Source organism: Phodopus roborovskii, unplaced genomic scaffold, assembly GCF_943737965.1.
Source record: "Phodopus roborovskii unplaced genomic scaffold, PHOROB, whole genome shotgun sequence".
NCBI lineage: Eukaryota > Metazoa > Chordata > Mammalia > Rodentia > Cricetidae > Phodopus > Phodopus roborovskii.
The window spans coordinates 6,831,690-6,843,675 of record NW_026126485.1 but is presented as its reverse complement, the minus strand read 5'-3'; the positions used below and the strand labels follow the sequence as shown (position 1 = coordinate 6,843,675).

Genomic DNA, 11,986 nt, shown 5'->3' with positions numbered 1-11,986 from the left:
TGTCATTAACCTCTGACTTCCACATACAAATTCACACACTCACACCTGCATATATACATGTACATACATATATATGTGCACAAATGACTGTAATCAGCTGAAAAAGCTACTAAAAATACTTGTTTGCCTACTAAAGTGTCACATAAAACTTTCTTTGTATATTTTAGTTAATGTAACACACAGCTCTGTGTCCAGAGTGTCTAAAGACCAACAAGTTTGATACCTGGTGCACTGAACTGCTTAGCTGGCAGAGTCAGAATATCGAATTCCATCGCATTGGGCTGGGAAGAGGGCTGGGTAAAATGTGAAAGCATAAAGAACCGAGTTCAAATGCCAGCACCCATGTATAAAGCCAGGCATGTCAGTGTGTACCCATAATCCCAAACCGGGGAGCAGAGGCATGAGGATTTGCTGTCTATCCAATCTCAGCTAAATCAATGAGTTCCAAATTCAGTGAGAGACCCTCTCTCAAAAAAAATAAGATGGAGGGGCTAGCAAGATGGCTCAGTGGGTAAAGACTCCCACCCTCAAGCATGAAGACCGGAGCTTGTTATTCAGGACCCATACTGTGAAAGGAGACAAGTGACTCTCTTAGCTGTCCGCTAACCTCCACCAGAGCATTGTGGTATGCCCACACACAAAATAAATAAACCTATAATATTTAAAATGTTAACTAAAAAAACAAACAAACAAAAAAAAAAAAAAACCAAAAAGCAAGAGAGGAACACATCATGTACCTGAACACATGCATGCACATAATGTACGCTACACATGCACTACAAAAAATAATAAATGATTCGGTGTAATAAACGAACTTTTTCCCAGTTACATCACATTTCACAATTTTTAAACAGTTACACAAACCTCATATAACCTGTAGTGAAAGACTGCTAACATATAACCTTGCTTCACTAAAATTATTAAGAATGGATTCACATGATGGTTTAATGATTATCAAATTAATCCAGACCAAACTCTGGTTCCCCAACCTGCCCTACTTTCATTTAACTTTGCTTAACAACTTATTCCGCATAGCCAAGCACCCTGGAAATTATCGCTGACTCAAAGGTACAGAATTTTCTTTCTGGAGTAATATGTTGGGGAAGCAGGGGTAAATTTCCCAAACTAACATATTAGCAGTTATTTCTTGTTTTGTTTAATTTTTATCAAGTCCAATTAGAGTTTCATTCCGTCCTCTTGAACTGATTTTTAAATCAGTGCCCCTAGCAGTGCCCCAAGGCGTTCCCGTGAAAAAAAACACCTCCCGTCTCAAGACGTATGACGTCATCACGCACACACCCAGGCAGCGTCATGGGCCCGCCCTGGCCTTGCGGCCCCATGATTGGCGAGTCGGGCATGGTCGAAGGTGCCATTGGCTAGCAATCGGTTGGGTCGCACCATACTCAAGACAACTTCCCGGTGGAAAAGCTTCCCTTTTGCGAGGCAGCTAGGCGTGCCGACGGTCCTAACTGTGCACCAGGAGCCTCCAACACCCTCGATAGGGGCCCAGTTCCGCAGCCACCTATCGAAACCTCCAGAGCGTTTTCCGTAGCACAGTGCTTGGGAGGTGGCACCACCGCGCGCCAGCCTGGCGCGGCCGAGGACGTCAGGCCTACGCTAGTGGCAATTGGCTGAGGGCATGTGGCGCGGAGGAGCGCTGGCGCGAGTAATTGGACATGCCTTTAGGGGGCGTGGTCTGGAGGCGGGGCTTCTTGCGAAGAGCGTTGAAATACGGCGCATCTCAGGGCTTTTTCATAGGATATCTTGTTGGAATCTCTGGTAAGAATGACTTTCGTGAGGGATGGTGTGAGGGGTGGCGGGATGGAGCTGAGGTGACAAGGTTTCCCAGTTCGGCTCGGCATGGTGGGTCTTTGATGTTAGGGTCGCCTGGTACTGTTGCTTCAGTCTAGGCATCGATCTCCTTGGGGCGGAGTGGGTGGTCATGGGAAGGGTTGGGTGGTCGGCTGCATTCCAGTGGCAGAGCATCTGGTTCACCGGGCTTTCCGTGGAAACGCCCAGAGGAGCGGTCCTATAGTCCGAGAAATGCTGCGGTTCATAGGTCTTGGGGAGCTGAGTTATAAAAAGGGAACTGACTTGAGTAGTCTTTGCTCCAGCATAGAGCACCTCACTTGTCTTCATCCAATCAATATTGAATAAATAGGTCGATCCCTAAGCTGCTTTCTTCTAATTTAAGAGAGGACTTGCAGGTGTAGTATTTGAGAAATGTCCACGTGGGTTTTATAAAGAAATGAAGACGCCTCTCTCATGTATGTTTCTAGTTCTTTTTCTTGAGTTAGATGATGTGTGTTCTCCACACCTTTATTTAAATGGGTAAGAACATGCCATTTTATCCTGTAATCATAAAGGTGAGTCTTACTATCCTGGCATCATGAGTTAAAGGTGTTATTTCAAAAACTTTAGTAATTCCACAAGAATGAAATCTACCTTAGGATTTTAAATTAGTCTATGAACGTTGTAAATATATCCTGTGAGTTGGACTCCACTTTTACAGTGCTTGTCCTTTCATGTAATCATTAAGCACTTTTCTGTTTATTTGATCTTCAGTATTTTAGCCTTATTGTCGTCAGTGATATTCCCCTTACCCCTAACTAGTTCTGTACTGTATTTAATTTTAGAAAGTTATAGTAGGTAGCCATTCAGTGATATTCCAACCGCAGGATTCTGTGTATTTGAAAATAGAGCACATAGAATCTTAAAAATAAATTGTGTGGAAAAACTTATTAAAAAAAAAAAAACTGGGAAGATGCATAAGGTGTAAGCATTGTGGCAGCTCAAAGGAAAGGTATTCTGGCAATAGGGAGTATAACAACTGCACTTCCCTAGGGAAAGGTTTCCCCAGCAAACTGTTAGAGCTCCTCTTCTCCACTCTGGCAAAGGAAGGTCTCACCCAAACCTCATTCAGGAGACTTATTGGGAGGGAAGAACCCAGGACAGTGGCTGTCCTCTGCCAGGGTGGCAGGTGACAGCCGGACAGCCAGAAGCTGAACAGGCACAGGGTTTATATTGGGCAGTTTTTTTTCCCAGAGAGATTTCCAGGGTGATGATTTGTCAGATTTCAGTCCCTGAGCTCAGATTGGCTAGATCTCATTCTCAGGGACTGGTTGGTTTTCAGCAGAGGTTCAGGTTCAGATTTGACTGTGGTTTCAGGGCTAAAGTGTGTTTCTTTGGCACTAGTTTCAGGGTCAGGGTGTATTTCTTTGGGTTCTGGTTGCAGGACCAAAGAATGCTTCTTTTGGCTCTGCTTATAGTGTGTTTCTTTGGCTATCCTTTTTTCCCTACACAAGCTACAAAGATTGGAAAAGTTGGAAACTGCTGGATAGAGATGTGCAAAAGATGTTAAAATACATAGAGTGGTATAAATGTACACTTAAGGGATTAGAGTTCAGAAATTTAAGTGTTTGCACGAAGGTTGGGATTATAAGTATTTTTTTCTGGAGAAAAATTAAAACTTGTGACATAGGGATTAAGTGAAGTTTAGATTTTAGTGCCCATAAATTAAAGACTGATTGGAACATAGCTGCATCTTGTTTCACATTGTCTAGTTTAGGCATTGCCCAGTTCTTTCACTTTAAAGGCAGAATTGACACTATACTAAATCATTGCTTTAAAAAAAATAATAATGCTAGGAACTGCTCTAAGGCATCCATTTGAATATAGTGAATAAAGTTTTTGCATCTTCATAAAAATATTATCTATATACTGCCATTAGAAGAATTGACAAAATAGTTGCATAAATCTTTTCTAACTAGGAACCCAGATTGATTGGGTAAAATCATACTGGAACATTGTTTATATGCTGCAATTAAACATGTACATCACTATGTGGATTTCAGTAAGCACTGATGTGTGGAATTCTTTAGCAACTGTGCTGAGGAAGTGAATGGCAAAAAAAAAGGAGGGAGGAAACTGGGAATGACCATGGGAACATATAATAAAGAATCCAGAGACTCTTTGTGGGAAAATATGATGAAAAGTTAGGTTGGAACCAGATCACGCATGGGAAGATACACAAAGGGAAAAGGATTGACTTCCCAATGCTACAAGAGGTATTGGCTCAATAATTTGAATAGAACATTGAGTTGCCATTTTAGAGCAACTGTTATAAAATGCTAGTTGTGAGTGTCTTCAGGAGAAATTATGGTCAAGTTTAGGATTGAGTGGCCAGTGGCATCTTTGGAGAAACCCAAGGGGAGTGGAGTGGTGAGGCTACAGATAGGAAAAGTAAACATAATTATAAGCTTAATGGCTGAACTAGTTCCTCAGCTCAAGTCTAGATATGCTCCTCTACTGTATTTATGGCCTTTCTCAATGTTAGTGTTCTAGGTCAGCCCAGACATTCTGTCACAATGCCTGAAATAAATATCAACCATCTAGATGAACAACAGGTTCAACTTCTGGCAGAGATGTGTATCCTTATTGATGAAAATGACAATAAAATCGGGGCTGACACCAAGAAAAATTGTCACCTGAATGAAAACATTGACAAAGGTACTGTTTTAAAAATATTCTTTAATATAAGGTGATTTGTCTAGACATTTCCAGTTAGCTGAGAAAAATAATGGGATAAAAGGAATGCTTTTTCTTTTGGGGGTTGGAAATCTGCCTCCTAAGTGCTGAAAGATCCATTTCTTAATGGTGTTTTACATTTCATTCACGTTAAACAGTGTAGTAGAGAATCTACCTTGCTACCTCTCCTGTAATATTTCTTTTTTTTTTTTTTTTTTTTTTTTCTCATGTGGAAAGTTTATTGGGGGGAGGGAGAGAGATGGAGAGAAACAGAGAGACAGTGACCTGCTTCCCCAGAGATACAGCAGAAAAAGTTCCTGTAATATTTCTTTCCACTTAGTGTATTTTACTAAGCTGCTTCAGAATTATTCTGGGCTCATAAAGAAGGAACAGACTACTAACATAGTACTCAAGCCTGTCTTTCTGAAGATTATAAAGAAAAGTAGTCTTTGAAGAGAAATGAACCTATTACCCACACACACTTACCCCAAAACAGGAGACTAAATGACCTGGGTTAACTATTCCTAAGAGAGCATTTGGCCTGCCTCAAAGCTGCTGACACTGCCATTCCTTTCACTTGGTGACTGAGTCTTGCTGGTTTTGCTGGAATTATTCTCCAAAGCAGCCATACAGAATTCCTGTTAGAAGACTGGAAGACAGCAGAACTGTCAGCAAGTTGCTAGTCATGTTCTCAACTACAAGGGGGAAAACTGTATAATATGTGGGATTTTCTGACCAATCACATTTATTTTGTTTTTAGGATTATTACATCGAGCTTTTAGTGTCTTCTTATTTAATACTGAAAATAAGCTCCTGTTACAGCAGAGATCAGATGCTAAAATTACCTTTCCAGGTTAGTATGCTTAATGCTCAATGTAGTTTCTACTAGGATCTATTTTAATCTGATTGAACTTATTGGAGCCAAGGTCCAAAAGGAATAGCTTGGTAAATGGCTTCATTTATATTTTACATTAAATAAGCTTATCCAATGGATATAACCTTAATATCTGAATTATCTCTGTGTTGATCTTCTTGGTTTGGTTTGGTTTCTCTTTGTAACAGGTCTTTGTAGACCAGGGTACCCTCGAACTCACAGAGATCCACCCACCTCCACCTCTCAAGCACTGGGATTAAAGGCATGCACCACCAATGCCCAGTGATCTTGGTTTAAGAAAATATTAAAACTTATCTATAACTATCTTTTAGAAAATAATACTGGGAGTCCATTTTAACTGACTTAAAATAAGACTCTATTTATCTGATTACTTTGTTCAAATCAATATTTTCCAGGTTGTTTCACGAATAGTTGCTGTAGTCATCCATTAAGTAATCCAGGAGAGCTTGAAGAAAACGATGCCATTGGTGTAAAACGAGCTGCACAGAGGCGCTTAAAAGCTGAATTGGGAATACCCTTAGAAGAGGTAATCAGTCTTATTAGCTAGCCTACAGCTTAAATCTAAATCAGGATGGTAAGGTATTGACTGATAACCAGTAGGAAATTTTCAGTAACGCTTTGAGTGGAACCCAGAGTTTTGTACATTCCTGGCAAGTACTCCTCCACTAAGTTACAGTTCCAGGCCTCAGTCTCCCAATTGCTGTGATTACAGTAGTACAGTCTGTGCTTTATAACTTCCTGATTTAGAGTTAGCCCTTCAATAAGGAATATTACCTACATTTTTTATTGTTTTGGTTTTTTTAAGACAGTGTCTTGCTATATAAGCTCATACTGGTTTCCAACAAACAATATGCTTGTTTTTTGCCTCCTAAATGTGGGGTTATTGCCATGCATTCCATTTTTGTTTCTCCTTCTTAAAAAAAAAAAAAAAAAACACCTTTTTATTTTATGATTTGCCTACATTGATGTGTACCACATATATGCCTGATGCTCAAGAAGACCAGAAAGAGGGTGTTAGAGCCCCACGAACTGGAGTAGCAAATGGCTGTGAGTCACCATATGAGTGCTGGGAGTGAACCTGGGTCTTCTGAAGAGTAGGTGAACCATCTCTCCAGCCTCTTTAAAAACAAAACAAAAAAAAAAAAAACAAACAAACAAAACTATTTTTATTTTATTTTATGCCTGTGTTTTTCTTACATGTATGATTGTGTGCCATGTGTGTCAGTTGCAGGTGGAGGCCAAAAGAGAGAGTTGAGTTCCCTGGAACTAGAGTTAAGGCTGGTTAGACTATCAATGGGAGAATAATGTTTTAAAAGCTCTGATTATAAAACTATGCTTCTGCCATTCAAGATATTGTTAAAGGGATAGAGAGATGGCTCAGCAGTTAAGAGCATTTGTTTAATACTCAACACCAATATGGCAGCTTATAAGCCTCTGAAACTATGGTTCCAGGAGATCAACTGCTCTCCTCTGATTTCCCAGGGTACCAAAGTGGTCCACAGACATACATGCAGGCAAAACACTCATACACAAAAAGCTAATTTAAAAAACAAGATATGAGGGGCTGAATAGATGTCTTAGTGGTTAAGAGCACTAGCTACTCTTCCAGAGGACCCAGGTTCAATTCCCAGCACCTTCCTACCTACATTGCAGCTTACACCTGTCTGTAACTCATTTCCAGGGAATCTGACACCCTCACACCAATGTACATAAAATTAAGTAAATTATTTAAGGAAAAAAAAAAAGATCCTCTTGAAATGGGTTGATTTGAGGTTATCTTTGGTCATTAGGTTTTTTTTTTTTTCTTTCATTTTTTGAAACAATGTCTCTCTGTGTATCCCTGGCTATCTTGGCACTTGCTGTGTAGATCAGATTGGCCTCAGAGAACCAACTACCTCTGCCTCCTGAGTAATGGGATTAAAGGTATACACCACTATGCTTGACCTTGTTGATAGTATTATTAATTGAGCTTTCTTTTTATGTTGTAGGTTGATCCAAATGAAATGCATTATCTAACACGAATTTACTACAAGGCTCAATCTGATGGTATCTGGGGTGAACATGAAATTGATTATATTTTGTTTCTGAGGAAGAATGTAACCTTGAATCCAGATCCCAATGAGATTAAAAGCTATTGTTATGTATCAAAGGAAGAACTTAAAGAGCTTATGAAGAAAGCAGCCAGTGGTGAAATTAAGTTAACTCCATGGTTTAAAATTATTGTGGACACTTTTCTCTTTAAATGGTGGGATAACTTAAACCATTTGAGTCAGTTTGTTGACCACGAAAAAATACACAGAATGTGAATGTGTAAATGAGTTGAAAATTTTTCTACCTAGTAAGAAATGTTTTGTTGTTTTCTTTTGAGCTTATATGATACATAGGTATTTTACAACCAGAATTTGTTTGAGAAAAAAGCCTAATTAACTTAAAGTTTTGTAGTATATATGCACTGATATTTATAAAAGACATTTCTGAGAGGTTATTGCAAAATTATTCCATAAATAAAACTTAATTAACCTGTCCAAATACATGACTGTGACAAGATTGAAGAAGTAAGTAGGACTCTTCATTTTTTACATTTTGACAAACTTCTTCAGATACTTTGCTATTTGCCAAGTGTTCTTTATACCATTAAATTTTATCATAGACCAGGAAAAAAATGAGTGAAAGAGACTGCGTAGCTGCTCATCACTAATAGATTAAATGGTCAAGGCTGGGGATGCGCTTAGTGGTACCATGATTGCCTTGCAGGCATGAGTCCCTAGTCCTTAAAGTAATTCTAGCAATAACAGTTAACAGGTACATCAGGTTCAAGGGGGAGTACATGGTATCTAATCATCCCTCATACTTCAGGACCTGCTTCATAACCAGAACTCTGGATACTCAAGTCTTATACAAGATGATATTGTATTTGACCTATGTACATCTTTCATGGTTCACCTCACTCTGGAGTACTTGTAGCATTGAACACAGTGTAAATGCTAACGTAAATGATAGTTATACTGTGCTTTGTGGTAAGTAAAAGTCTGCATATTCAGTACAGATCAAATATTAAAGCAGTTGGTTTGAATCCTTTGATGCTTGACCCACAAATTTTAATGGCCAATTCTATATGCTAAGTTTTGACATTTTTGGTTGATTTTGTGCTTTAACCATTCTGAGATTATTTTACTAGTTTTAGTGCTGATGGTAAGTGGTTAAATCTTTTAAATATTTATCATTTAGCAAAATCTGTTCATAATTATAGTGGAAGAGATGTTTGTCATAAGGTAGGAGTGAGTTCTTTACAAGAGTTGAGAAAACTTTTAGCACTACCAGCCCTGGGCTTGGATAATCTTGAAGGGGTCTGACCCAGGCTGGATGTTTAGCAGCATCTCTGACCCCTGTACACTCAATATCACTTAGCACCCCTTTGCTAAGACAACAGCAACAAAAAAGTGGGGAGTCAGTTGGGTTTTGAGGCAGGGATTCTCTGTATAGCCTTGGCTCTTCTAGAACTCACTCTGTAGACTAGGCTAGCCCTGGAACTCATGATCCACCTGTCTCTGTCTCTCAAGTGCTAGGATTAAAGGCATGCACCACCATACCCAGCAACAACCAAAATTGTAATGGATGATACTAATAGGGGCAGAGACACCTCTAGTCAAGAACCACTCACTGTTGTATAGTCAGGGCTTACTTTAGAGGTAGAAACACAAGGTAATAGCAGTGAGGAAGTTTATGATGAATATGATGAATAGGCATATATTATAATGAGATTTTGGTGTTACAGAATAGGCATATATTGTGTCTTCATTGATGTACTTTTTAAAACTTGCACAGGTGTGTCAAATTTAAGATCTTAAGACAGCTTTAGACTTAAATGCTGTCTAATGAATAATTTTTTTACAAAAAATTTATAAATTTTAATTTCTTGATAACTCAAAACAGTTGATTTATCTTTGAAGATACAACTATGTAGCAAGTGTTTGTTGAAAATTAAAAATAAATTATTTTAATATGGTCTGGTTTGTTAATATCTGGATATAATAATAGGTTAGTCTGCATAAATTATCTTAAACGTGGTATACCTTAAATGTATTAAAATACTTTCAGTTTTATTTCCTACAAATTAGGGACTGACTATATATAATTAGTTTCTTAGTAGCTAGTGGCTATCACAGTGAATGGTGGTCTTAGATTGCAATCTGGGACTCTGTAAGGGCAAGAAAGTGTTAAATATTACTGTTATGTTAATTAAATTGGTTGAATGGACAAACTGGAACATTCAGATAAATATATTACCAAGTGGTATAGAGAAATGAGTTGTGGAGGGTCTGAAGAAGTTATTCATTCAGTCAAATGCTTGCTGAAATCATGAGGTCTTAAGTTTGGATCCTGGACACCCGTGTAATTTCTGGGTACTGGAGCATAATTTGTTCACTGAAGGCAAGCAAAATTTGATTTCTGGAGCTGACTGGCCAGCCATCCTATCGAAGTCAGTGAGTTCCAGGTTCAGTGGGAGATCCTACCTCAAAAAATAAAGAAGAGAAACTGGTCATGGTAATTCATACCTTTAATCCCAACACCCAGTGGGCAGTCACAGACTCCATGAATTCCAGACCAGCCAAGACTACAAAGTGAGACCACGTCTCAAAAACAAAGCAAAACAAAATCCAAATTTAAAAGATTGACCTTACCACATAATTGCAGGATATAAAGTAATACCACCTTGACTAGTATGTGTTGCATCGTGGGAAACATTTGTACTCAACTCCTGCCTGATAAGAGACATATCCAGAAAATTGGCTTGATTTTCATTTCTTAATTTTGGCTGTGATTCAGACTGTGTGCTTTGTTATGTAAACCTGCTGCTGATGTTCTTGAGCCACAAAATCAATGACATAGTCATCCTTGCTGAGAAACTAGATCTCTCCTGGATTCTCACATTAGCCCTTTTTCCTTTCTTTTTTCCTTTCTTTTTTCTTTTTTTCTTTCTTTTTTTTTTTTTTTTTAATTGATTCTTTGGGAATTTCACATCATGCACCCTAATCCCCATCCCTTCATGCCTGCCCTTCACCCTTGTATTGTCCCCACTGCTGCTGGAGGGATCATTCCTTGGTAGCTCAGGCTAATAACTCAACTGGCTTTTTTTTATGTGAGGGTGTAAAAATTCTCTTGGGCTGGTGAAAAAGGGAAAACTACATACGTACATACACACACACACACACATCTTCAACATGTCAGGGTCTTTGTATGTTCTTTATTTCTTTTCTTATCTCTATTCATATGTAACCCTTCTGTGTGCCTTTACTTTTTTTCCATACAGCTTATGTATCCCAGCAAAATCTTTCAAGCAATATAAAAATTACAAGGTGGTTATGTTCTCTTTTTCAAGTGAATGACTACAATGAATAGAAGTAAAAAACAGTGTTTCTCATTTCCCTTACATGATTAAACACTTTATGTATTACAGGTGAAAAATTATCCTCAAGAACCCACTTACATTCATGTTAGCATCTTATTATACATTAACATTAAAGTGTAAGTAAGCAAGGTATTTTTTTTCCTCAGCCAGTTCTTTTATTGTAAGACTATATTTTTCTGTTACAAAGGATCAATCATTTTATTATTTAATAACAAAAGGTAATCTTATAAGAAAAAACTCCTAATCACAAATTTAAACTTTTGTTTAGAAAAGCAATCGGCCGTTTCTACTTTTAAGTCCTCAGAGTGCATAACCACTCATCAGCAGTTTTTTATTAAATCCTATTAGGAAGCTCGGGGCAAAAATGGGTACAAGAAATTAATCATTGCCTTTGATCATCAACCTATCCTAGCAAGAAAGGTACATCAGCCAGCCATAGCCAGGCTATTGTTTTTGCTCCCTGACCTCCAAAGGTTCCTAGCTCAGCTATTAAAAATGTGCCTTTCTAAGCTTAAAATTGTTCTCCAAGATTTTTTACCTCAGCCATTAACAAAATCATTTTTACCTGACTTTACTAACAATCTACATGTCTAAATTCTTTCTAAAGGTGGTGATTGAATCATTAATCTGCTCCAGCAGCAATGCTTAGAAAAAGTCAGTCATCGTTATTGTTAAGTACAGGTAACACTGCCCAGTGGGGGGCTAGAAACCCCTTAGAGTTTTCATACAACCCATAGATTATGAGGGACGTGGTGACTGAGAGCAATAAGCAGAGCTATGCTCAGTAACAGCATTAGATCCTCAGGACATGTACAGGTGTAGTTTTGATGTCCACCCATCCATGTTCCATGAGTTCCAAAGCTGCTTACTGTTCTTGTATGGTCTCCAACCCCCCCCCCCGCAAAAAAATAAAATAAAATAAAAAAATAAATATATTAAAAGAAAGCAAACAAAAAACTACTTTGCTCCTTTGTCTTTCCTGCCTCTCCATCACCTCTTCATTTGTGGCATTGGGAGTTATGGATTGTCTCACACAGTATACCCTTTTGTCCAAACAGCTTTATTTGCAAATGTTCACTGTAATGAGTTGTTGGTCTGGTTCAAGGACCCTGGCTTCTGGCACACCATCATACTGGCCCCTCACCAAAACTCAG

At 38.5% G+C, this 11,986-nt stretch overlaps 1 protein-coding gene across 1 annotated transcript; it reads left to right on the top strand.

Annotated features, from left to right (window-relative positions):
• Nucleotides 1-1,412: 1,412 nt before the first annotated feature.
• On the top strand, nucleotides 1,413-9,428 carry Idi1 (isopentenyl-diphosphate delta isomerase 1). Its single transcript, XM_051194774.1, has 5 exons — nucleotides 1,413-1,779; nucleotides 4,337-4,509; nucleotides 5,288-5,380; nucleotides 5,818-5,948; nucleotides 7,411-9,428. Exons 1-5 carry the CDS (start codon nucleotides 1,640-1,642, stop codon nucleotides 7,726-7,728), a joined length of 855 nt encoding a protein of 284 aa, XP_051050731.1. The 5' UTR covers nucleotides 1,413-1,639; the 3' UTR covers nucleotides 7,729-9,428.
• The last annotated feature ends 2,558 nt before the right edge of the window (nucleotides 9,429-11,986 follow it).

Coding starts and splice junctions, on each gene's coding strand:
- Idi1 (XM_051194774.1), top strand. CDS start 1,640: ATGTGGCGCGGAGGAGCGCTGGCGCGAGTAATTGGACATGCCTTTAGG. Junction 1,780..4,336: donor ATATCTTGTTGGAATCTCTG/GTAAGAATGACT, acceptor TCTCAATGTTAG/TGTTCTAGGTCAGCCCAGAC. Junction 5,949..7,410: donor TGGGAATACCCTTAGAAGAG/GTAATCAGTCTT, acceptor TTTATGTTGTAG/GTTGATCCAAATGAAATGCA.